At 42.4% G+C, this 27,494-nt stretch overlaps 1 protein-coding gene across 2 annotated transcripts; it reads right to left on the reverse strand.

The window, feature by feature from the left end:
- Nucleotides 1–1,736: 1,736 nt before the first annotated feature.
- ZNF365 (zinc finger protein 365) lies at nt 1,737–26,245 on the reverse strand. 2 transcript variants are annotated; one of them, XM_036438376.2, is made up of 6 exons: nt 25,951–26,241; nt 23,271–24,026; nt 10,724–10,904; nt 5,762–5,799; nt 4,530–4,795; nt 1,737–3,538 (listed from the first exon to the last, which is right to left on the reverse strand). In XM_036438376.2, exons 2-5 carry the CDS (start codon nt 24,011–24,013, stop codon nt 4,534–4,536), a joined length of 1,224 nt encoding a protein of 407 aa, XP_036294269.1. In that variant the 5' UTR covers nt 24,014–24,026; nt 25,951–26,241; the 3' UTR covers nt 1,737–3,538; nt 4,530–4,533. The 2 variants fall into 2 exon arrangements, with proteins under 2 accessions (XP_036294269.1, XP_036294270.1); XM_036438377.2 differs by lacking the exons at nt 1,737–3,538; nt 5,762–5,799 and having other exon boundaries at nt 4,575–4,795; nt 25,951–26,245.
- Between the last annotated feature and the right edge of the window lie 1,249 nt (nt 26,246–27,494).

A 27,494-nucleotide genomic window follows, 5' to 3' on the forward strand; every position in this document is an offset into this window, starting at 1 on the left:
ATTGACTCAACTGAACACCAGATGAAATGGTTGGCTTGCACTTAGGAGCTATGTTGTAACAAAACAACAACAACAACAACAAAAATGGCACTTTCTCTTTAAATATTGAAACCACATTCAGTGAGGTGAGATGCTTCCTGAGAAGCACATGATCCTGTCTGAGGTAAGAGTCAGATATGCATCACCCATTTTCCCAGCTGCTGTTTCTGTACCTGCTAGGAGAAGGAAATGTTACCTCCTCGCCCTGCCTACCTCAGCAGCACCTCTGAAGATAACTGTGGGCGCCTGGTTAAAACACTCCCGATAGCTCAAGTTGGTGAAATAAAATCTCCTAAATCAATTTGTCATGTCAACCCTAAGTTTTATGCAGCCAATATTTACAATAAAGTAGCATCAGTTCCTATGACAGAATCTCAGAGTTATGTGTACTTTGAAGAATCAGTCCAATTCCCCACCCAGACAAGGGTCCCATCTACCACAAAGAAAAGGGCAGTGCAGTGCAGACGCAGGTGCCCTTTTCAAAAAGGTGATCGATTCCTTGTTGAACTTGAGACATTTTTCATTCAATGCCTTGATCTCTGCTTCTTTAGAACTTCCACTCACTGATTTTAGTAATGTCTTCTGCAGCCACCACAAAATAAGTATTCTTGCATGTGACAGCCCCTTAGGTATTTGATGACAGTAATCATGACTCCTCTCAGGGCATGAGTACCAAAGCCCTCTATCACCATCCCAGACACCTGCCTCTACATATACAACATTTACCAGTGTCCCCATTATAGTGTGGGCATGACTATGTGTGTTTACTCTAATGGAAAAAACTCCATTTGTCTTATAACAATGACTGCAAATCCAGAGTAATTGTATCTTAGGGCTATAGGTTGAAGAGTCCTTTCAGATATATCCATTTTATTGATACAGACGATGGACACACACACAAAATAATCACCACATTAATTCCACAAAAAGGAATTCAATTTTTAAAGTTCCCCATCATTTAAATATTTGAAATGATTCCTGGGCTTATGGTTAAGTTCTTGCATGCCTGCTATCTCTAAAGTTTATTTTTCAAGGATCCCAAGCAGAATCAAGATACTGAGATGTTTTATGTTTTCTAATGTTCAGAGATAATCAAGAATGTCTCAAGAATATTATGATCTGGTGAAGCCATTAACTTTGATATGAGTAAGTACTTATTGAGAACAGACTGAGGCCATCTCCCTAATAGTTTTAATAGCTTCTGAACAAATGGAGTCTCCTAAATTTTCCCAATTCCATGGTTCTTAAAAGACCTATGGTTGAGTAATTCTACCAATGACATACTTCTTTCTGTTATCTGTCCTGGTTACTTCCTGGGCCTTGCAATGACTAGGATGTATAACATATATAGGCCAGGATGTATACTGTGAAATCTGTTTGTGATTTTTCGCTAAGAGTTGACAAGTTTAAAAATACAGTGTAGGAAAAGTACTTGTAGTTATGAAGAAAGATGGGAGAAAAGTGCCAAATGAGCTTGTAATGAGGATTTCTCAGTGTAAGCATATGTAAAAAGAATTTTGAGATATAGACACTATAATAAACAAAAAACGACCAAGCTAAGTTCTTAAGAAAGCTTAAAGATACAAGATCCTGCTGATTATATGTACAAATAGCTTATTCCACTTTGTTCCCTGTTAATGGATCAGCATATTTGGCTCCCCAGAAACATTTCAGACAAAAACATAGTAACACATTAGTCAGAAATATAGCTTTTTATTATAATATTTCATAATCTAAAAACTTCCTTTTTAATTCTTGGAAGAGAATATTCCAACTTCCAGACAACTATCCGACCCTGTAAAATTGTGTCTAAGAAATCTGGATTTTGTAGTTAAGAATCTGTAACGTAGTTTGGGGGTAGGGGTGGGGGTGGGGAGGAAGAATGAAAGAACAGTTCAAATACAGATTTTTTTTTTCATTACAAAATAAATTAGATCCATTTTTTCAGTTTAACCTTGAACATGTTTTCCCAGAAACTTTGATTTTTCTTCCAAAGAGAAACTCTAAGATTGGCTTCCCATGTGGACAAGAAAAAAAAATTTTTTTTTTTTTAAATAAGACATGGCACACGGCTCAGGCCATGGCATGAAGTGGGATACCCTTCTGAGTGAGCCAGCTTCCACGTCCAATGGCAAAGTTATGTGTCTAATGCATTTCTTGTGTGAGGGTCAGACTTCAATTGAATTTTTTTTTTAAATTGTAATATAATCTTAAAATCATTTGTCTGTGTAATTACATAGAGTAGATATGACATTATGGCGCTTTCTGGAGATCACTGGGTATCACTGTTAAAAAGAGCTTTTTGTCTTCTAGCATGTTAAATGGACTTTGAAAATGTTGTTTTCACTAAATAAAATTAGAAAAGAAAGTTTGGTTATACCATCTTTAAAAACAAGCTGTGTTACGGGGACAATTAGCATGCAATACAACCAACAAGTCAATTTTTTAGTATGTAAAAGGCTAAAGTGAATCGTGGCATAAATACCAATAAGAAATAATCTTGGGGAAGATCAATTCTCCAAATTAATCATATAACATCACAATTTTTACAATGTTAGCCAGAACAGTGTTATTCACAGCAATGTTTTCTTCCACTTGATAGTTGCCTATACACTACATGAACTGCCCACACCCATGAGTCAAAAGTTAAAGCCAAGATTCAAAATTCAACATTTTCACTGTAACAGGCTAAAAATATTTATATAATGATAAGTTACACTTTTCAACTTACTGTCATTTTAAGTAATTGCTCAATTACCTATTTTTAATGCACTGCTAATCTGATGCTTATTGTAATAACAACCATAATTCTACTAATATTAATTAGGTTACAGTTTTAATTTTTTAAATGAGAGAATTCAATTTACATAAACTAACATACATAGTTTAAAAACCACCCATCACAAACACATACCTTTTCCATGAGTACTTAAAAATAAATTAATATACTTGACATAATATATTTTATATGTTTTATATATATGTATATATTTGTGGGCATAATTATTCTTACTTCTGGAAGGATGTCAGCACTTGTAAACTCTGCAGGAGATCTAATGATAAACACTAAGTTTAAAAAACATGAAAATTCATTCTTGAAGAAAATCATAAAGCAGGAGGTTCTTAACAGATGGGTCTTTTGGAAATAAAGGCCATTTTAGGGCGGGAGAGGAGGACAGTCTCAGATTCCAGATCCCACATGTCCTGTTTATTTCAGAAGCTACTTTAGAAAGCAGTGCACAATGACACTTCAGATAGCCGGCTGAAAGGTAAGATCATAAATTTTGATCCCGAAAGGGCACAAAAGCAGCAGGAGGTGGACAAGGTAGGCCAGCCAGGGAGAAAGCCATGCCTGCAGCTCGCAGAGAGGCCGTGGACATTGCCAGGGGAAGGTCTTGGGAAAGGGCTCGTCTCCAGGATGGTTTGCAATGCACTGCCCGTGCGATCCGCTGACATCCGACCATTCAGGCCCTGAGCCCATGATGGGTTTTATGTCCTCCTGCAATCACAGCAATAGAGACAGCTGTTAAGACAGAGGCCAGAGCACGGTCTTAGGGTGCAGAACACCCAGCCAAAGAAGACAGCAGAGGTGCACCGAAGTCTGAACAAACATGCATCCGGGGAAACAAAACACCTGGGTCAAATACTAGTAAACAAGCTGGAAAACAGTCCATCCAAATGAGAACTGAAGTTGAATAGACGAGTCCTTGTAGCAACCCCAGCGCCAATGTCCTGCTTAACCCGAATACACTGGGAAACGGGAATTCGTATTTTGGAGGCTTTCAAACCAATTGACGGGAAGGTTAAAAACAAACAAAAATACTTTTTTCACTGCTATTAAGAGAATTTATATTCTTGTTCCTCATCTCACAGTTTTGAGAGCAGTGGATACAGATGAATCTTTTTCAGCACTTGGCATCTTGTGTGGCCTTGGGTCCAAGCACTAGCACTGCATAGAATGCCAGATGCAGAAAGAACTGAACTGGGCTAACTATTTTAGAACATGTACCTTTTTGTTACTAAACTTTTGGGAAAGACTGCTTCCTTTTAAAAAATTATTTCTGTAATTTGCCTCTTGCTTTTACAAGAAAACTGTAATAAAATTCTGGTTCCCCAAGATGTCTGTTTATAAAATTCTGACTAATCTACATGATTGCACGAACAGGAAGTAAAGGTGTTAGCCCTTTGCTTTCTCATTGTGTCTTACTTTGGGGTACATCTAAAAGAACATTATTGTTAGCCCCTATGCAGGCGTCCTCAAACTTTTTAAAGTGGGGGCCAGATCACGGTCCCTCAGAGAGCTGGAGGGCCAGACTATATGAACTACTAATTCCTACTGTAACACCTCGGCTGCGCTCACTGCCCAAAAAACCTGGCGGGCCGGATCAGACTCCTCTGCGGGCCGCATGTGGCCCGCGGGCCGCAGTTTGAAGACGCCTGCCCTAGAGCAACATTCCCCAAAGCCCAGGGGGATGGTCCAGGCCACCCACCCTTTTAGATGATGTTCACGAGCGCTGTTGGCTTTTTCTTGGCCATTTTGGGCCTGATATTGCCTTTCCGACTTAATCCCAGAAGCTCCCCTTTCTTCAGCGGTCTGTAGAGTTCTCTTGGAGTGTCAGCCTGGTCGTGAATGGACTTAGCAGGCTGCATGCTGGCCCTCTCCTCCTTGGCTTTTTTCAGGTAGCTCCTTCCCTTTGGATGAAAATGAGCCTTGAGATCAGGGTGGTTACACGCTGAATGTGGGTGTCCTCGGCTTCTACAGATGATCGGGTGGGAGGAGGGAGATGAGCAGAAAGATTAAAAAAAAAAACAAAAAAAAACTTAAAAGAATGAAAGCTACCTATAGCACAATCACTCCTGCATGCTACAGCAGGGATAATGCTGCCAATAAAACAAATGACATATATTGGTATTTTTTTTCCAAAAATTCTGGTGACCTTCATGAAGGGAACTCATGAATTTGCATTCTCAGCGACATATAGAGAGGAACAGAGATTTAAATGACTAGCCAGGATAATATATACAGTTGGTCTACAGAGAAGGTGGGAGCAGAATCCATATCTCATGAATCTTTAAGTAACCACTAGGGGACTCAGACAAATTTGCAAAACAGTTATTATAAAATATGTGATTCATGGTATAAGTGCATATATATAATATAGTACACATATTACATTGATAGTATTATAGAGCTATTATGATTAACTATAGCTTAATAAGAGAAAAATTATACTACATAATACCATATAAATACTCCTATAGTACTATCATACTGCCATAGACTACTAGACAACTGATAGCATAACTAAAAGTCACATGAACCCTGGCTGGTGTGCTCAGTGGTTATAGTGTTGACCCCTGCACCAAAGAGTCTTGGATTTGATTCCTGGGCAAGGAGATGTGCCTGGGTTGCAGGTTTGCTTCCTGGCTATGGTCAGGACATGTGTAGGAGGCAACCAATTAATATGTCTTTCACATTTAATGTTTCTTCCCCCTTTTTCCACTCTCTCTAAAAATCAATAGAAAAAATATCTTTAGGTGAGTAGTACCAAAAAAAATAAAAAATAAAAGTCACACTCACATTTTAGAAAGTTAACTACATAAGCTAGTGAATTTTTACCTGAGACCCTCAAAACCATTTACATTATAGATGCCAAATAAAATGCAACAGGAAAACATGCAAACATTATCATATGGCCAAAGTATAAAAAGGTATACATACAGGCATCTGGGTTTCCTATTTGAAGAGCTATCTGTAAGCTAACGGAAAACAAATAAGAAAAAACATTACTTAACATGAAGATTGAATCTGGTTTATAAAATCTTGCTTAGATTTTAAAGGAACAGTATTCCCACTAAGGAACCAGGAGCTACTGGCAGCATCGCCCATGGTGCCCTCCACCACAGCAGCGAGCAGGCACTTCTCACGCTCTGCCTCCGCTCACTCAGGGAGCCTCTCTGGCTTCCTGTTCTGAGATTTGCAAGAAGCTAACGCCAGTCCCCCAACAGAGCAACATTTGAAGAAATATGTTTTTAAAAATTGGAATGATGTACCATTATTTCTTGATGGATTCAAACTGCATTTGCAGCTAATTTACTACAGCTGTGGTTGGTTACAGTGTATCAACTAAGGGAAAAATTGGCATAAAATGTTTATTGCCTAAAATACGTAATTTCTAAAACCAGAGCATATGAAGACCAACAACTTCATGATTGTCCCTGAGGCCATCTAACATTGAAATTATTTTTCACTCCTATTAAAATATCTTCATGAGCATTCGTGGCCAAGCTAGAAATATCATTTTCAGAATAAATTGATAATTATCATTTTGTGATCCAGATGTCACCATCCATTTTATAGGCCAACCCACTGTATCCCAAACCTTCTGTTGCTGATCTCCGTCACTAAAGAATTGGTAGGAAGACAAGCAGAAGATGAGAAAGACAAAGAAAATGCAGGGCCCAAGGTGGCCAAGTCACGTGCCCCCTGCTGGACTAAACCTGAAAAATGAGGCTCAGCATAGATTCTTCTGTCTGCAGCCTGAGCTGTAGTCAGGAGCAAATCAGAAAGAAGTTTTCTTAACTTTTGAGGGTCATGTCCCCAAGAAGATTGCCTTCTGCTTTCTGACAATCAAAGTCAGCCTTATTGTTGACTCTGTTCACACTGGCTGGCTTTGGCATGAGGTTAGTAAATATGAACAGAAAAAGGCACCTTCCTTACAAGAGGGTTGTGAGAGTATGCAACATACAAAGAAGGTGGGCCAGCTGAAACCGGTTTGGCTCAGTGGCTAGAGCGTCAGCCTGGGGACTGACAGGTCCCAAGTTCGATTCTGGTCAAAGGCATGTACCTTGGTGTGGGCACATCCCCAGTAGGGGGTGTGCAAGAGGCTGCTGATCGATGTCTCTCTCATCGATGTTTCTAACTCTATCCCTCTCTCTTCCTCTCTGTAAAAAATCAATAAAATTAAAAAAAAAAATAAAAAAGAACAAAGAAGGTGGGCCAGATGGCTCCAAAAAATAACAAAAAAATAATTTTTCACTTTACTGTATGGGTGTATACATATAGTTTGTATATGTATTGTTTATGTGTATACACAAGACACTTTGGGATTTTATGAGACAGAGAGATGGGGGGGAGAGTGGGGACAGGGGGGGAGAAAGAAAGAGAGAGAATAAATATGCATGCATATGCCTCCCTTTCTGGGGAAAAGGCCAACAGTGTTTTCAAATGTTCAAAGGAGTCCCTGACTTCCAAAACATTTTAAGAACCACAATCTCAGCACATTTATGGATGTAACTAATGGACCCTGCTGGTACCTCAGGAAACAGGAATAATTTACTGTTCATTACAGAAAAGGAAATGCAGACATAAAGATAGGTAAAGATGAACCATCACCTCACATATGGTATCATAAATTGTGCATGTCTATACATCACACATTGGGTAAAACACTCACCATGCAACAAGCACAATTAACCCTCAAAACAACCCTAAGAGGTAAGCCTTATAATCCCCATTTTTCAGATATGGAAACTAAGGCAGAAAAGTTAAGTAGCTGGTTAAAGCCTCAATGCTTTACCAGTGTTAGGACTGAACTTCAAACCCAAGTCTTCACTCTGCAAGGCCTCCCTAAAAAACATGTGTTTGTATACAAACAAGGAAATGTAGACAGAAAAAGTTAAGTGGAACTCATGGCTGGATCAGAATATCTCCTGTGATCCTACAGATGATGAGGTTTGGGTGAAGGTGGGACCAGTTACCACACCCTGTGGACTTTCACGTGCTCTCCTCCCCGTGAACGCAAGAGGCCACTGTTTCTTTGAGCCCCTAGGGCCTTCGGCAGCCCTGCACACTCAACTGCTCAGACCAAAATCTCATATTCATTCTGGATTCCTCCTATCCTCACCTGATAAATCTAATCCTTCAGCAAGGCCAAGTGATCTTAACCATTCTACTCCCAGGACACATTCCATACCCATCACTTCTCTTTGCCTCCGCTCTATCCAAACTGCCACCTCCTCTCCCCTGCCACACCACAACAGCCTTCCAACACTTCTCTCCTTCTTGCACTCCTCCATTCAACTCCCCAGAGAGCACCAGGCTTTCTGCTAAAACCCAGGCTACCTCCAACATCAAACCCGTCAATGGCTTCCCTCTGTGCTCCAAACTCCTTACGGGACCTACAAGCCCCGGCATGACCTTGATCCTTCCCAACTCTCTGACTTCATCTGCTACCATTCAAGTGTACCAAGTCTGTTCCCTCCTAAGGCAATTCCTATTCCCTTGCCTCGAACATTCCACTTGCGTATTTTCAGGGCTGGCTCGTTGTTATCCAGGCCACAGTGCAAAACTGCCTCCTCAGCAAGGCTTTTCCTGGAAGGGTTTCACTGAAGCAGACATCTTACACGTGTTATCTGACTTCGTTCTTGATCAGTGGTTATCGCTTTCAGAATGATCTCCCTTATTTGCTTACTTGCTCATTGTGAGCCCTTCCTCACTGAGAGCAGGGGCCTCTCCCATCTCCTTCACAGCAGTTCCCTCAGCAAGCAGTAAGCGCTGCGGCAGCCCCAATAAGCAAGTGTTCAATGAATTACTGCTAGTCCTCATTTAGCAGCCTGCAGGAAATAAATGCAACACTTAAAATAAGATTATCCAAGCTGTTTCATGACCTTCTGTGTGAGCAGTTCTGTCCGTGATTTTTTGGCAGATGGGATACTGGGTCACTTTGTGTCTAATTCGACAGCATTTTTCAGAGCATAAAGACAAAATATCTGAGTAAGCAGAGTACACTTTTAGAAACCAACCAGGTGAAAAAGAACAAACATGCTCAAGGGGATTAAGGGAAAGAAACAGATGCCAAAACATTATTTTAGAGAAGGCATTAAATGGGAAGGGGCGGGGGAGGAGGTTTTTCTAGAGCACAAAAGAATCTTAGAGCTAGAAGACACCTTGGAAAGAATTAAATTATACACCGACTTAGAAATGTCACTGCTATCTGGAGGTGGTAATGAGAAATAGAGGAAGGAGTGGAGGAAGAGAACTGGGGTGGATGGAAGAGGAGATAAATCCACACTGTGTTCTATGTGTAACCTTAGCTGAGATGGCGAGAGCCAGGCCAGGCTGGGCATGGTATTCCCAGCTGCTCTGAAAGAAGCGGCTGATGTGTGGGGGGAGTAGGTCAGAATGTTCTGCGGATCCTGGGGTATGCTGGGGCCCAGAGCTCCCCTAGGTAGGTGGGTCTGAGGCTCCAGAAGCCTGGCCTCTTGGTGCTCTGGACCTTCACTAAGCTGGGCCAGAGGATAATAAAGACACGATCCAAAGCTTCTCCTGCTAAAAGCACCCAAGTTCCTCTGTGTCTCTAGAGCCACAGATACCCTGGGAGGCCAGACTCAGTCCTTTAATTACATCAGAGACATGGCTCCTAATGTCATAGGTGAGTGTATATGATGATGATGATGATGCAGTAGACTAAGTAAAAAGGAGACATGTCCCAGGGTCTGCAGATTGTCTCACAATGTGGTACGTTATGATTCAAAGCAGAGTTAGGGGACTACACATGAGCACAGGGGAGCCTACACCTGCTAAATCCTTTTATAAGTCAAACACCTCACTCTTGGTCTTCTCAGAGAGATATACACTCCCTCCACTAGTCAGAGTTTACCGCCCAACAGCCCGATCATGCTCTACTCTCAAGCAGCTCCCACATCCAAATTCCCTGTTCTACTCTGAGCTGCCCTTTATTTGAATTATTCAAGTCTTCCCTTGGTAAATCAAGTCTGATGAAGGCAGATGATGTATGTCACTCATATTTGGGACACAGAGAGCATGGACATAAATATTCATTAATTTTCTATCATGCTTCTTTATATGTATGTATGCATGTGTATACATGTGCATATGTTTATATGTGTGTATACGTTGGGCGTGCATGCAAATATACGCATCTGACTACAAAGCAGAGATGCTGTTCAACTGTTGGTCACATGGTACAGCATGACAAGAAATAATGACTGGCTACTTCTTATAAAAGGTGTTCAATTTTCAAGCAATTGAAAAATAAACTGAGCAGAGGAAGTGGGCACAGAAATATAAATAACAGAGAGAACTAATGGTCTTCCTTGCTTTCTCCTGGCCTTCCACTGTTTTCTTTCTAATATCTTCCTGGCTTGGCCTAGTAGAATTTTAACACTTCTTAGCTCTGGGTTACTTAAAAGCCTGAAGACTGAAAATATTCATGCTACGCTTCAATTTTAGAATTCCAAATCCACCAAAGTCAGGTGATGAGCAGGGGATTTAATTGAATATTACTTAATATAATATTCAAAATATTTTATAGAGCATGCTTCATTTTTACAGAAGATTTAAAAGCCCAGGAAGACAAACTATCTCTTTGGAGGGTCTCTCATTCTACAAGTATAAAAACATTTCTACCAATTCAGCTTGGCATGGAGTTGGAGGGTGAAGAACTGGAGACTGTGCATCAGAATTAAGCTTATTTCCTGATGCCTGGGGTTCACCTGTATCACTTCCATAACACAGGTATGGCTAGACAGGACTATCAAATGATGTCTAGAGAATCCCTATAAGTCACTCCCCAGCTCCCTTTTCCTCTGTCCTTAACTGGATCTCACCAAACCTAGGACCTCACACTCTGGCTGAACCTGCAGGACTTATCACACTTACCACATGCTCGTTGATGTCCCGGCAAAAGCCTGCGGCCTGCTGGCTCTGATAGTACTCCAGCTGCTTTTCTGCCAGTTCTACCCGCTGCAACAAATTCTCAATAAAGTCCTGGAGCCGAGCTTTCCCTTGAACCTCCTTCTCAGCTGCTGCTTCGAGGAAATGGTTGAATGTTACAACTTCTCTGCAAGGAAAAGTAAAAAAAAAACAAAAAACAAAACCACAAAATGGAGAAATGAGACAGGAATTCATTCCTTCGACACATTTTATTGAGTGTCTACACTGTCAGGTACTGCCGTAGGCTGGATGGGCTCAGCAATGACAAAAGAGCTAAGATTCCATTTTAGTGTTCACATGTAGAGATTACAATTTTAGTAGCAGAGAGTCACTATAAAATATACAAAAAAAAAGAAAGAAAAATGCCAGGTGTGGTAAGTTCTAAGGAGAAAGCTGACACTGGATGCCAGAAGGCAGAGAGTGACAGCAGAAGGGAAGGGGTGAGTGATATTTAGAAAGCAAAAGTCAGGGATGACTTTTTGGACAGGATAACATTTGAGCAGACACCTGGGAAGAGTTCAGGGGGAAGTGCAGATGGGTCTATGATGCAGCAAGAAGGCCTAGGAAGTGGGAACAAAGTGGGGCAAGGAGAGGGTGGTGGGAGCAGACAGCCAGGCAGGGCCTCACAGGTCACTGTGATGATTCCCAATTTTATTATAAATGAGGTGGGAATCCACTGGACACTTTTGAGAAAAGATCTGACTTATATTTTAAAAGGGGAGAGAATACTACACAGAGGGAAGGTATGAAAGCAAGAGGCTGTGCTTAATGCAAGTGTCTAAAATGAGTCATCTGGTCCAACAGTAGATGTTTGGGCTAAGAATGAAATAGCCTAAGAAATGCTATCTTGATGTCAATCCAGGGCCCACTAGGAAAGCTACTTTAGTTGATGTAGGAGAAGAATTGTACATGTTGCCTTTCCCTAAAAAGTTGTGCAAAATACCCCAAACAATACTCTTTTATCTTCTTAATTCCTTATGGATTCACAAACCCAGAAAAAAAATTATTTTATTACTATTTTATGTTTTCTTTTTATTGCTAATGCAAGTATGAAAGTAACATTTTGGAAGCCATCTCTGGAGCACCTCTATGCATGTGTGTATGCATAAGCGCCTCTCTCTCTCCCTCTCTCTCTGTGCTTAGCCTGTTTCTCAGGTCATGTTCCAGGTAATCAACATTACCAACAGGTGTGTAGTACCACAGTTCTCCTCAGCCAATTTGCCTCTCTTAATTAGAAATCATGAAGATCCGTCCAGCCATCTCCTCTGTATGTTCTGCCACTCCCACTGGGGATAATGAATTCCATAATGTTAATACCTGTTGGATATAGTAGTTTCCTTTGTGTCTTCAATATCTCTCTCAGCCTTTGAGGCGTGACCCCTCATTTTTCTGGCCATGCTCAACTTATACAGCAGCAAGATATTTTCTTAAATTATATATTTTATTGATTTTTTTTTTTATAGAGAGGAAGGAAGAGGGCTAGAGTTAAAAACATTGATGAGAAAGAAACATTGACCGCAACCAAGGTACATGTCCTTGACCGGAATCGAACTTGGAGCCCTTCAGTCCACAGGCCAATACTTTAACCACTAAGCCAAATCAGTTAGGGCCAGCAGCAAGATTTTAAACAATATCCAGCCTCTTTCATTTTAAATAAATGAATCCTACTGTTAAAATCTAACCTCATACAGTTGTTCTAGAGCAGAGGTGGGGAACTTTTTTGTTCTGCTGAGGACCATTTGGATATTTACAACATAATTTGTGGGCCATACGAAGTTATCAACTTAAAAATTAGACTTTTATATTTGGTTAAACATTTAATTAGCTCGCCACAATGCCTTGGCAGGGCTGGATTTTGAGAGCCTTATATTGCCCGTGGGCCAGACATTCCCCATCCCTGTTCTAGAGAGTCCATTAAATTAATTGCCTACTTTGCATCTTTTCAGCCTCCACTTGATCTTTATGTTCCACTGAGCTCACTAATTTCTTACAAGTAGAAACATCAGGGAAGGCCAGCTCAGGAGTCACAGTTTCACAGAAAGTCTTTGCAGGGAACTGGCTGTAGCTTCCAGCTCTTTTCTGTCTGACTAGTCAAGGAGCTGCTTTTGTAATTAGTCACCATTTTTCTCTCACAAATATATTATGTCACACTTGGCCATACTGAGACTTCCTATAAAGTCAAATGTCTCTGCAAAACCTTGGGAATGGTATATTTATTTTAAAGCGACTGGTTGTCAGAAATGATTCACTGGAAGAATTGCTCAGTATACCAGCCACCATGTTTCTATTTTCCTACCAAGGATCAAACATAAACCCCAATCCCATAATAATTCCATTATCTTTTGGTAGTCAAGAAATAGTCACCCATGAGAAATAAGAGTCCTTTTGGAAAAGAGTTTTCTTTCATCATCAAGTTTCAAGTTTATTTCCAGATGTTTCCGTAAGAGCCCTGAATAGAAGATGTGGGCTTTCCAAGCTGCTCAGGCCATGGACACAAGCCAATTTTCAAGCTCCACTGTCATTCGGCTTTGATCTGCCCCCTAGGTGAGTCATGAACCTTAACTAGCAGCAAGGTTAAGTGGAGGGACCGTCTGAGTGCTACATTCGTGGCTTCAACTTCTGGCTGAGACCCTTTGGAGAGAGTATCTTCACATCTCAAAGGCACCACTGAAAGCACAGCTCCTCCGTCCTCTTCCCAACAGTAAGGTTTTAATTGATTCGGCATCAAACTGTCTGCAGAGATTTCCTAGGTGCAATGTAGGTTGTTAACTGAATCATGAAACAGTCTCCAAATGGTACTACTGGGAAAAACAACCAAAAACCCATAAAGCCTCATTCACCAAAACCTCAGAAAAAAACAGCCACTGTGTTTTTTCAATTCATTTTGGTTTATAATACTGGTCATATTTATCTCATGATAGAAAGATTTCACACTTACTATAGGATGTATGAAAGCTGACCTATTTGAAAGATCTAACTGAGTAAGGGCAGAATCAGCTTCATTCTCTGCTCTAAGCCCCTCACTCAATACAACACATGACACATAATAATCAATAAATGCTCGTTGTAATGAATGTTTAAAAAGGACAAGGAGGAAAACAAACAAACAAAAACACCCACAATCCCATCATCCAGAGGTAACTACTGTCACCATTTTTTCTAGTCGTCTTTTTCTCTCTGCATATTAACTATTCTTGGACTCTCTGTTCTGTTTAAAATATAAGACAGCAATAGTTGACAGCTTAATCCCACAGGATTAACATCTCAAAATCAGGAAAACAAATCTGAACGCGTTACTGTGGCTGTGTTTTTAAATCATGTCATGTCTTGCTGCTTGTTCCCCTATAAAACTTTTACGAATTAACGTTAATGCTCCTAGCTGTTCCGTGGAGGGTTATGTCATGTTGGAGAAGAGAAGCATCTTTTCCTAACTTTCCCCTCATCCAATTATCTTGTGCCCTGAAGCCGAGAAGTTAATACCCTTTGTATTTGTCAACCAGAGTGGCACCAATGCTAACCTAATTTCAGTTTATAGGTGTTTCACATCAACTTTGGAAAAAAAAAAGAGAGAGAGTTAAAACAAGCCTGATGATTTAATTTTAAAAGAGAAGTTCCCCAAGACAGGAGCTGGAGAAATCCATCCTACTGAGGTTGCGTTTGAGTGTCCAGATTAATGAAAACAGCGACAAAGCCCATGACTGACTGGGGAGAGGCATGTGTGCACGACTTTGGATCCCCTTTCACATCCTGCGCAGTCTGGGTGAACAATGTCCAGAAACACCTCCCATTTCCCCAAGGATCTGGGGAATTTCCTGAATGGAAAAGAAAGAATTGAACTACATTGCACTTGTAACCTCTTCGATAATTATAATCCAAAGAGTAAAATACCCACTCACTGGATTTCAAGGCCAGGGAGAACAAACTACTCAGTTGATATGATTTCAGATTCCACGATGCAATTAACTTATAGGAAACTACCAACTGTTGAATTTTGGCATAGTATCAAAGCAGAATACCCACTGTTCTCAGAAAATGGTATTAAAATACCTCTCCATTTTCCTACTTCATATCTGTGTGAGACTGGGTTTCCTTCATCCACTTCAAATTTGCCACAGATTAAATGCTGAAGAACTGAAAAGGTCCAGCTGCCTTCTCTGAGGCCAGGCATTAAAAATATTTGCAAAATGTATGAACAATGCACTTCTTTCACTGAACTGTTTTGGGGGAAATTGTCATTTTTCATAGAAATGTGTATTTATGTTAGCAAGAATAAATCTGTTATCCCTATTTGTACATGAGTTAATACGTGATTTTCAAATTTCTGTTTTAATTTCTAATATAGTAAATGTCAATAGATAAAATTCATGCATGCAAAAGCTTTTTGGGGTCCTCAGATTGTTTTTCAGGAGTGTAAGAGGAAGTGAGGCCACAAATTTGGGAACTGCCTCTTTCTGTGTACCAGAGTGATCCAGAACCTCAGAACTCTGAGGAGGGTGGGCAACATGGGCTCAAACACAAGTAAGGTGAAGCCATAATCCATACACTTAATTATTCCATTACTTAGTCACTCAACAAACATTTATTGAATGCTACAAGGTACTGGGCTTAGTGCTGGGGCATTCATAAACCCATGGTTATATTCATGAAGCTTCATGTCTAACCCAGGGACCAGCCACCTGTTTCTGTAAAGGGCCAGGGAGAAAGTGTTTCAGTAAATGTTTCTGCAGGGCATAGGGGCTCCCTGACACACCTAAACTCTGCCTATGGCAACAGAGCCAGAGGTGACATGAAAACAAAGGAGCATGGCTCTGTAACAATACATGTATTTTTAAAATTACTTTACGAACACTGAAATTGGAATTTCCTATAATTTTCATATATCATGAATAATTATTTTTCTTTTTAATTTTTCAACAATTTAAAAACGAGAAAACCATTCTTAGCTCATGTGCTCCACAAAAACGCGTCGCAGGCCGGATGTGGCCAGTAGTGTAGGGAAGGAGCAGACCTTAAAAGCAACAAGAACTAAAATAAATATGTAATTACAGGGCTGAGCTGACTGTGACTGGAGGAAAAGAATAATATGATGCTATCAGACAGAAGAGTAGAAAGACTTGTGTGGTTCTATGTTTGGTTCTCAACCCTGTGATTCGGAATACAGTGTGAAGGCTGGAAGGCCAGATGAGAAGATCAGGGCGAACCTGGGGGAAACTCAATTAGGGTGTGGGTACAGCCATCTTTAGGGAAATGAACAAATCCCAGGCTACTTTCAGCCCCATCTTTGACTTCTTATTTATATTTTTAAAGATTAAGTATGATTAAATCCAAGGTTTTAAGTTTTAAGCTTCAGTGAGACACATGCTTCTTTAAGGCAATAGTTGACATTAAAGGGGAAAAAATCCCACCAGTATAGAAAAGAAACTGTCCTAAAGTTCATTATTTTGCCAAATGGCTTGCAGACCTCAAAATCTGACAGTATCCTGAGATTCATAGACATTCAGAAACAAACACAGCATACAGAAGCACTGAGTGAAAAAGCCCTTTCAGTGCAATCAAAGCTCTATTTAGAACAAATATTTGTCACTCACGCGTTCATTCATGGATATTATTTTAACCACCTCACTTATTTTTTTCTGAGGCAGGTTAAAGACAGGTTCACTCAGAAAAGTCAAAGGCTATATTATACAAAGTATATACTGTCTTGTCAACAACACATTCTAGAAGCAGACATAAAGATAGAGGGAAACGCACATGAATGAAGGTCTTCATTTCGATTTTACATAGGCAATGCACTACTCATTGTTAATGAGGGTCAACACACCCATCCTATCACATTTTGTAATCTACTATAAATAAACCCCTTATGATGTCCGTTCCCTTATGTTTCCAGCTTTTATGGCCATCCTATAGGCTTATATTCCTTGGGCCTCATTAATGTGCACCAGTGAACTCCATTCAGCCAGAGCCTTACTTTTGCACATGCTGTTCCACCAGCAGGGTCTCTACACCTGCCTTTTCTAAGCGTCCACTATTTTTAAAATATGTTTTTATTGATTTTAGAGAGAGAAAGTGAGATGGAGAGAAACACTGATGTGAGAGAGAAACATTGATTGGTTGCCTCCCATATTTACCCAAACCATGGATCAAAACCACAACTTGGGCATGTGCCCCAACCTTTGGGTGCACAGTAGGATGCTCAGCCAACTGAGCCACACCTGCCGGGCCAAGCTCCCACTCTCAAGGATCTCTCCAGTGTCAGGGCTTTCCTGTAGGGAAGCTTTCCCAGGCACATGGCTCAGTGTGGGTTAGGTTATCTGCTGTGTTCTCAGGAAGAATCTTGCACCCTATCTCAGTACGCACTGCAGAGGACTAGTGCCATTGACCCCATTTCATTGTAAAATTGGTGAGTAAACCAGGGACCCTGCCTGCTCCTTTAACTGTGAGCCAGCACACAGTAGGGTCTCAACAAGATTCTGCTGAATGCATAAAATATGCAGCTACATCTCCAGATGAAAATCTCGAACTGACTAAAAAGATCCTTAAATTTCTTTTTATCTTTTTCCAGACAAGTACTGGAGCATAAAACAAATAAGTGACCTATATTACAAGTACCTCCTACAGGAATGTAGGTGGGATCTAAAACAGATGGAAGCCTTTCTTCTATTCTTAAACAACACTTTAATATCAGCTTCTCCTCCCAAAGGCAAAGCTCTACCAAGTTATTTAAATTTCATTTTACATTTCTGACTTATGCACCTCTTCAGAGGTATATGAAAGGATAAAAAAATACCTCCAGTTAAAAATAGTCTAGCCATTGATCACAGAGCACTTCAGACAGACCGTGATGCCGGTCACAGTACAAATCCCAAAGTCACACTCTACCACCTCCAAGCACCAGGAACCTGGCTGCAAACTCGGGGCTCAGGGTCAGCTCCTATACACCCCAAAGGCTCCATGGGGTGGACTCTACACCTACCACACACCTGGGGCCATAACATCCTTAGCCTTCTCTTTCATTTTGGCTTCTTTGAATAAACGAAGAAGTATAAATTTCTCATTAAGCATTTAAAACTAGTGAGCAAGTCAAATTATTTTTATTCATTCTAAGTAGATCAACACTTACAGTCTAGGTCCCTCAGGCCAAAAATCTGTCAGGTAGGGTTGGGGGAGAGAGGAGGGAGTGTGTGTAAGAGAGAAAGAAAAACAGACAAATCTGTTGAGTCTCTAAATTTTACCATGTGCTACCCCTCACTGCAATCAAAGGCTGATGGCACGTGCTGAGGGCATGTCTGACGTTGTTTTTTTGTACAATAATTTATAAATCTGCATGGAACAGAGCCTGGAAAGAGACAACCCCCCATTTATGTAAACACATTAAAATGTGGAACGAACCGATCCCTCCCTGTCCAACTGAACTCTACATCTGACATGATTTTCCTTGGCCTGCTTCCTGGCTCTGGAGACAAGTTGCTTACTCACTGCTTTGGCTCATCAAAAATGGGAAAGACATAATTAAGTGGCAAGAGGGTTTAGTTGTGCAAAGCAAGTTTCCAAATCAAATTTGCCTTTTAAAGGCCAGTGCTCCCCAGCCAGCTTTGGATAGAAACCCAAGTGGACATGACCTGGGTCAGGCTATTCCTATCCATCTCTCTTATCGTACCCCTGATGACCTGGGAACCGTCTATGTTACCTTCTGGCCTCTACCTGCCATGAAAGCATTGGCTTTACCACTTGCCTTACCAGATCCTAGAACAGTGCCTGGCTCTCAGCACACACTCAATAAAGATTTGTCTTGTGTTGACTCCAGTCTGGGAAACAGGGGAAATGATGTAGGAAGAGGGGGGAAACATTATATTCTAGCTCACAAGGGATCAGGATGGAAATGAAGAGGTGGAATTACAAAGAGACCCCTCACGACAATCAAAGGCTAGTGACATGTGCACCCCCCTGGCTGGGCATGGACATGTAGAGCGTCAAGCTAAGAGCATTTGTTGGGAGTTAGAAGCCCTGACTGGTGTTCCAGAAGCTTCATATCATAACCAGACTTAATGACACGACCATTTCCCAATTTCCCAACACCTATGATGCCAGCTGACATTTGCTTTAATCACATCAGAAAAAATAAATGATGTCACCCTGGCAGCCCTCTCAAAATAGAAAAGGAGCAAATCCATTCCAAAATGGGCCCGGTTCAGTATTACTTAAGTCTTGATGCTTTGGGCAAATAGCACATTTTCAAAAGTCTGGCTGAGACACAGTGAGTTAAAATAAGCACTCAGCAGAGAGACAGGGAGTTTGGGTTCCAGGTTCAGCTTTGATACTAAATGTTTGTCCTTGGATGAGTCATAACACTTCTGTGGGCCTTCCTTTCCCCGTCTGTAAAATGAGGGTGTGATCCTACAAGAGACCGGGGTAACTTCTAGTACTAACGTTACACAGTCCTCTCAGGGGTCATCTCTAACCTCCCTGCTGTTCTCCAATGTCACTGTCCTCTGGTTACCACTGCACATCCTGCCCTTTGTCCTCACTCCTTCAGTGTGAACTCTTAAATAGAAAAATCTGTCCTCTGATTTTTTTTTTTTATCAACTTGAAACCAATACTTGTATTTAAGTACTTGCTCAAAGTCCTAGGTTTGAACATGGGCATGGACATGGATATATTAATGCTTCCTGAGTGTAAGCTCCTTAGGGAAAAATACCAAGAAGTTTATGTTCCCCCCACACATCTAGCATACTGGCACATCCCAGGTGGTCAGGTGGGACTTTCCAACCTTCCCTGCAGAAGAAGGGTTGATGTTATTACACGGATGTTCTCCAAACCCCAGGTGACCAACTGGGCCAGGAACCAGCTACTACCCACAGCCACCCATTCTTGTTAAAGGATACTTTCCTGCAAGGTTGGCCAGGATTGATTTACCTGATTATGGACAGTGCTACCCTGCAGCCCTGAATACTCTTGAATAAGTAAATACCTGTTTCCAAAGGACTTTTAAAATTGCACAGGCTTTGTGAAGACAATGAGAAATTTTTGTTTTTTTTATTTTCTCTCCAGAAATATAGAGACACCTCTCTACAAAGATACAATGAGGCTCACTGGCCCAGAAGTACAAAATATTGCCATTTCAAGCAATCTCCTCTGTTACCAAGCATATACACTGAGTGGCCAGATTACTATGATCTCTAAACACATAATATTCTGACCACTCAGTGTATATCCTATATAATAAAAGGCTAATATGCAAATTGTCCCATGAATCAGGAGTTCGACCAGCCACCCATGTCCCCTTCCCCTGGCCAGGCTGGCCAGACCCCACCCATGCATGAATTCACACACACACACACACACATACATTGAGTGGCCAGATTATTATGTGTTCAAAGATCATAATAATCTCGCCACTCAATGTATATATTTTCTACAATTGAAGTATATTCTGGCTAAAGATGGTCTCAGGGCAAAATCGGCCCTCAGAGTCTTTTATTTCAGTTTAAAGATAGAATTTTAAAGTTGAGGGGAAAATTCATAGTCAAGAAACTCAAGTGAATATTAAATACTAGATGTTTGCTTTAAAAAAAACAAATAAAACAAAAAACACAAATCTATCACCTGTGTCTCATAGGGTCCCTGAAGTGAAAGTTAGTTTTGAGTGGTGCTGTAACAACCCTACCTTCTCCCACAAATGGGCTGTGAGGGCTCATCTGGAGGGGTTTCACAGGGGTGGGCACAGTTCCTGGTAGGTTCCCTGGCCAAGCAGTTCCTATATCTGAAAGGTGACCTCTTTGGTGGAAGGCTCAGCTCTGTGAGGAAGGGTAAGGAGGGAAGGGGCATGGCCCAGCCCAGCCAGGCAGATCTAGTCAAATCCACCTGGTTTCACTGGTGTGGCTGAAGGGCAGCCGCCTCGTGCTGCATCCCATTTCAGAGAGTTGGGGGTGGACGTGGCAGGGGGACTGGACACTGTGGACACTGAGGGCAAGGGCCATCGTCAATCTCTCAAACCAAGGGCTCCACTGTCCTTCCTGGACAAGACTCTTTCTGTCCTTTTTTATGCACAGAAAGAATGATTATTTGAGGTTCGAATACAGAAACTGTTAGGACAGGCCAAATGAAGGCTTAAGAAAACGAAGACTTTGTTATTTTATGTTTACAAGTTTAAGGCAGTTTTCATACTAAAAAAAAAGGAACAAAACCATGCATTCACAATAGCAGACTGATTAAATCAGCCATTATGCATTCATACCATAGAATACCACCCAGAAATCAAGAGGAATGACATAACTGTTTAGTGAATAAGAGATACTTACAATATACTATGTTAAAACAAAAACAAACTCCACACACAAGTAGCAGGATAACATGTGTCATGATTCCATTTGGAAAAACACAGTAGCTCTATGTATAAAGTATATATGGTTATGGGGTAGGTATGCCTGGAGAGGAGGGAGGACTTTTCACACACACAATTCTACATGTTAATTTTCTTACAAGTATGTACTAGTGATAGTTTCACCTGGTCTTCAGGTGACAGCACTGGATTAACCATAACACATTATCATTATTGATCCATGGATGGCCCGCTTTTACTAAAGCTCGTTTACCAGTTCTGTTTAATAATAAAGCATCCTTGAGCCCACCACCAAAACAAAAGTTAGATCCTTGGCTATAACCTAGATCTAACCAGATGATCCTATGCTCAAACTGTCTTCCACCACCCCAAATCTCATATCCATTATTCCTTATAGATTTAATAAAATACAACAAATAAATAAATGCAAACAATTAATTTGCTTACCTCTTTAAATTCACTGCTCTTGAATCAAACAGAAATATCACAACATTTAATTCTAAGCTTTTCTCGGCACACAGGGGGAACCCCATAAGCTATTTCTCCAGTTGTGTAATGTTAGTCACGCAGGTGGCCATAACAGGCCAAGGCACTCACTTCCCACCAGGAAACACCAGAATCCAAGGGAAAATGATTCTTCATTAGCTATCATTTCCCTAAGATCAAAGTAAACTAGTGGCTGATTGAATTCCGCTCTAGATACATATTTGGAAAATGTCTAGTTGAGCAGAGCAGGCTTTCCCTCTAGGTAGCATGTAAGCTTTTAGCGACAGTGAATCTCTTTAATATTCAGGGTTTCTTAGCCTCTCACCGAATGGAGGCAGCTTTAATTACTCCATTTTAAGGGACACCACATAAAGAAGAGTGCCACGGGGCAGAGAAAGTATGAAATGAAGTCAGTCTCTAAAACGGAACTCAATTTAGAAACCTTCCTTCCAGCGTGTTGTAGTTTATCAATTTTTATGTCCTTTCATTCCATAAATGTCAGTACTCCATTTATAACTAAATCCAACATGCTTCTTTAGGGTAATACATGGCATTGTTACATATACTTTTTTTTTTTTTTTTTTTTTTTTTTTTTAGTTTGTATTGCATCCATAACACTGACAAGGAAATGCTTTTCTAAGTACAATGACTTTTAAAGTATTAGCTTATCGGAACACCTACAACTTGTGAAAACCAGGGTCAACTCTTTGCAAGCAGCATGTGTGACTCACTCTAGTGTGACATAGCATTTTACAAAAAGAAGGTTCTCCAACTTAAATCACAGAAGCACAGCAATATCACCAGTTCCTCTGGGTTTCCTAATGTCTGCTTCTTCCAAATAAAAAAATGTAATTGGATGGATTCTCGGCAATCAACCGACATTTAATTACGGTAGGCGGAAAAATCCAAAATGGCAAAGAAGCCAAAAGCATTTTGCGCATACTTTACACTTGAATGAGACAGCATCTCATGTTCTTGACTTTATTACATGGAGACAGTCAAGAAGGAAGGCTCTCCAGCCCAGCTTTCTGCCCGCCCATTCAACTCCCCTGCTCACCAGTGAGTATGGGAAAAGGCACCCACCACAGAAACAAGACTCCTCTCCTTAAAAACATTACCTAGCCGAAACTGGTTTGGCTCAGTGGATAGAGCATTGACCTGTGGACTAAAAGGTCCCAGGTTTGATTCCGGTCAAGGGCATGTACTTTGGTTGCGGGCACATCCCCAGTAGGGAGTGTGCAGGAGGCAGCTAATCGATGATTCTCTTTCATTGATGTTTCTAACTCTCTATCCCTCTCTCTTCCTCTCTGTAAAAAATCAATAAAATATACTTAAAAATAAAAGAAAATAAAAAATAAAAATATTAATTTGGAAAAAAAACATTATCTATTATTATATATTACATATTATCTATATTTTACAGTTTCCAAGGTGAGAAAAAAATAGGTATTTTGACTTTCAGGTTGCTGACCATCCACAGGGAGGGTAAATAATATTAAAAACCTTATTTCCCCCCACACCCCCACATTCCACAACATGGATGAGAAATGCAGCCCAGGTACCACCTGCAAGGAACAGCACCAAACCTTGCCTAACACTGGCTCGTGATCTGGGGGTGGGTGCCCAGCGCAAAAGGGTGAGCATCCTGTTCCAGCGCCACTTACTCTTCTTTCCTGAGCAGCTCCTCCTCCGATTCTGTCAGGCGCTGCCTCAGCCCCGCGATCATCTCCACGGCCACGTCCACCTGTCTGTTCAGGGCCCGCTCTCGCCTCTGCACTTCCTGCTTTTTCTGAGTCAGCTGGACGAAAGCGGCCCGGACTTCCAACAGTTCTGCCGTTTTCTGGGCCAGCTCTTTGGTGAGTTTGTCGATCCTCTTCTCGATGGTCCTGTCCACGGCCTCGACCATCCGATTGAATTTTTCTCGGACGTGGGCCTCGAAAGCAGCTTTGGTGTCGGAGGTGGGGAACCCGGGACTGGCCCTGGGCCCATCCAGCGGGTCGTCACATAGATCCACTGCAGTGTAGGTCTGCACGTAGGACACGGGCCTCTCGGCCACCACCTCGAAGGGCTTCCTGTCCTTGCAGTGTTCGTGGGCAATGCTGTATAGGTTAACATAGCTGGGTTTCTGCTTCACCACGCTGCCGCAGCTCTGCAGTTTCCCCAGTTTCAGGGGCTCCGAGGAAGTGACTAGATCCGTGTCTTTGAGGGATGGAAAGAGGCTGCATTTCGTCAGGAGGGTTCTTTCCTGGTAGCTGTGACTGAATTCCAGATGGGCCTTCAGTGATGACAAGCTTCTAAATCTGGTATGGTCTCCGCACCTCGGGCAGCGGAACGGCAAGCACACAGCAACATTCTCAAAGGACTCCTGCCAGGGGTATCTGCTTTCTTCAAAGGCCTTCTGTTGCATTACTCTAAAAGTCCTGGGCAGAGGAACAGAAAGCAGGGAGTTACCATGTCTGTTTGCAAAATGCTACTGAAATGACTGTTGTCGCTCATCTCCTTAGAGGCAGAGGTTTTGGTAATCCTATATAATAAAAGCCTAATATGCAAAACGGCGGGACAACTGGTTGGCAATGGGGCGGGCAGGGCCAGCAAGTGGGTAGTGCCAGGCCAGCCAAGGCAGGTGCCAGCGGGCAGAGGGGGCGGGACGGCGGTTGGGGGTCAGCAGTGTGACCAGCAGAGGAGCAATGGGCAGAGACAGGGCCAGCCGTTCACCCACCGGAGCTGTACCCTAACCTGCCAGCCAGTCGCCTCCCACAGAGGGAGGCCAGAGTGTGGTTTAGGCCCCTGAATGGCTCCCTGACTGCAAGAGGGCACAGGCTGGGCTGAGGGACCCCCAAGTACACAAATGTTTGTGCATTGGGCCTCTAGTATCTTATAAAATTAAAACCTATAATCCTTGGGCCAACTTCACTCATTGGGCCAAATGAGTCATATCCACTCATTTCTGTATCATCTACCGCTGCTTTTGCACTGTGACCTGCAATGCCAAAAATACGTACTACCTGGACTTGACAGAAAAAGTATGCCAACCCCTGGCTAAAAGGACCAGTAACATCCCCTTTTTACAGATGAGAAAACTGGAGCAAGGAGGTAAAGAAATTCATTCAAGGCCAGCTGGAAAATGGCAGATCCAGAAGTGGATTCAAATTTCCTGAATTTAGTACATTAACTGCAAAATCATGTCCTGCTTTACTAACAGCCTGATAAGCACAAATAGAAAAAAAAAACACGAGGAAAAGTCAGCATGAATTGTCAAAGCTAATCCTTCAAGAATAGGAAAGATGTCACTCAAATGAGGTACTCTGGCACTGAGCACACAATCAGCTAAAAATTGTTCAACTTGCGATGTTTGCCCTTAATTTTGTCCTTTAATTATTGCTGTGATGACATAAAGCAAAGTGTTTCCATAACAACAATGGCCCTCCATACTCGATGTACTAAAATTTGGGAACCCAAAGTGTCAAATACTTTTTGATCTAAGTGGGGCCACGGCCAAGACTTTATTAAAATAGGATGTTCTGGATGGATCTGTCTTGTCTCTGATCCTATTTTGAGGATCTACCTCTAGACATGAAAGACAACCACTAGAGTTGGCCAATGTTTGAACCAAGTGGGCATCTTTTGATAACTGGATGTTCTTAGTTCCTTGTAGGAATTTCTTATCTGAGCCCTAGCAACAGATGACTGCTATAGCAAGCTAATTCTGCAAGCAGCACCATATCTATTTCCTCCAGGAATGATTTCTAGTTAAACACAGGAAGCACTGGGCCCCCCAAAGAGGAAGTTCAGCGAAGGGTCTAGGCTGAAAAGTGTTGTTCCTGGGCCCTCAGCCTCTTCAACAGCAGAGGTGCAGAGTTGCAAATGGTCCCCTGACAGGGGAACCTCTTCCTGTGCTACACTGGCTGTTTCACCACCAGTTTTCTGGAATGGGATGTAAATGCTTGCCCAATAGGCAGGCGAAAGGTGAAGTAAAGGGAAGTCAGAATGCCAGGGGGCAAAGGGAAAAGGGTGGCATTCTGCAGGGGAAATAGGTAATCATGCACTCCGGGTCTATGTACACTTTCCAGGGCCCAGTGGAAATCCCCGTCCACGGGGTTAGCAGAAAAGCCCTCATTTCCCATCTGCCTAAACCTAGCAGGCAAGGACCCAGCCTCCAGGGTCCAAGGCTCTCCCTGTGCCCGCCTCCCAGCATTGCCAGCCCCTGGTGGCAAAGTGGACCCGTGAGCACAGGAGTTCCTGCAGGTAGGGGGGTGAGAAGCCCGGGACCTCCTTCCCAGCCCGGCCAGCCCCCTCACCCCCGAGCCAGGCTGCAGGCGCAGAGGCCCCGCAACCACCACTTACCCGACTTGTTGCTGCAGCTGCAGCCTCCGCTGCCGCTGCTGCTGCTGCTGCTGCCGCTGCGGCAGGGGCTATGCGGGAGGAGCGGTTTTCGGCACAGCCGTAAATCAGCCGCTGGCAGGCTGGCTGCCACCCGCGCGCACCCGGGCGCCGGGCCCCGCGTCCAGGGCGGAGCGTGGCGCGTGGCTGCGGGGACCCCGCGCGGAGGGAGAGCCAGCGCTCCCGGAGCGCCGCCGCGGTGGCCGGTGACACCCTGCTCTGCCCAGCCGCTGGGAGCACCGCCTCCCCCCACCCCCTGGAGCTGGCTCGGACCCAGGTTTCCGTGGGGAGAGATGCCCAGATCGCTCCCCAGGAGAAGGAAGGGGTGGGGGGTGGGGAGAGAGCGTGCAGGCCTCCCAGGCGCCGAGCTTTCTGCAGGCCCTGGCAAGCTTTTTGCATTTGACAGTTCTTGTGGGGCGGGAGAGGGTGGATGAGGGAGAAGCATGGCTGGGCATCCTTTTGGATAGCATGCTGGCAGGAAGGTCTGGGTATTTATTTATGGGTGTTTCTATTAGGACCACTTCATCCTAAGCAACAGGGAGAGGATGTCCCAAAATGACTAACCCAGAGGGTCTATGCTAGCCTTCCTAGCCCCGGGTCCTCGCGCTTAGCCAGCCCGGCAGAACCACATCCAGCCAGGTGTTTGGATTGTGAATAAATAAAGCAACAAAACCCCCCCAGCGTGACTCACCCCTACCCGCAGGACATGCCCCTTCTTCCACAGAAGCTAAGATGTATCCTAAAGAGAGGCTTCTTCCCTCCTGGAGGATCCGAATGACTCAGCTTTTGCTTTTCGTTTTTTTAATTGGGATATTTCTAATCTAACTCTTGAAATAGGAAACCAGTATGAAAGTTATTGTTGGGCTTTCTTGTCAAATTGAGAGATTATTCCTCTGTAGACAGTTACTTAAATGCATCTTCTTGACTCCTTAGGGTGTTTCGGATCTCACTTTACTATTACATTTCAACGCTGATTTTTTTTTTTTAAACAACTTAATCATCACATTAATGTAATTAAGAGGCCAGGCTCTGGAGTCTGCCTTGATTTAAACCCTAATTGGAGGATTCAAATCCTGGCTCTAGACCCGCATCAAATTCCTGGGACTCTTCCTCCATGAAATGGAGATAATTAGGACCAACCTCTTACTAGGGTGCTGGGGTTAAAGCACTCTCTGACCCAGACGTACACTGAGTAAATAAGCTATCGTTTTCATTTCCATTTTTATTATTAACATTATTACCACAAGAAAGTGGTCTACACATCTAAGAAAAAAACAGAAAGGACCAGGGGAGCTAGCGTGCTCATTTCCACAGAAAGCATGATAGACGATTGCTGTGGGGTGTATTGTCTTTGAAAAGATTGTATTTCATTGAATTTATCTCATGACTCTCAAAAATATGTTCATTTGAAAAATCAATGTATTCAGTAAGAAAATTTTGCATGTGCAAGATACATGTAATAGATGGACAGGTCATCTTGCTTATCTAGCCCATGTAGGGAGAATACA

Source organism: Pipistrellus kuhlii, unplaced genomic scaffold (assembly GCF_014108245.1).
Source record: "Pipistrellus kuhlii isolate mPipKuh1 unplaced genomic scaffold, mPipKuh1.p scaffold_m20_p_15, whole genome shotgun sequence".
NCBI lineage: Eukaryota > Metazoa > Chordata > Mammalia > Chiroptera > Vespertilionidae > Pipistrellus > Pipistrellus kuhlii.

Bases quoted from the DNA above. Each gene is read 5' to 3' on its own strand.
- ZNF365 (XM_036438376.2), bottom strand. From the start codon at position 24,013: ATGCAACAGAAGGCCTTTGAAGAAAGCAGATACCCCTGGCAGGAGTCC. The intron at 10,905-23,270 runs GTAAGTGGCGCT...TTTTCCTTGCAG, and splicing joins GAGCTGCTCAGGAAAGAAGA to AGAAGTTGTAACATTCAACC. The intron at 4,796-5,761 runs GTATGTATACCT...GATCATCTGTAG, and splicing joins AATAGGAAACCCAGATGCCT to AAGCCGAGGACACCCACATT.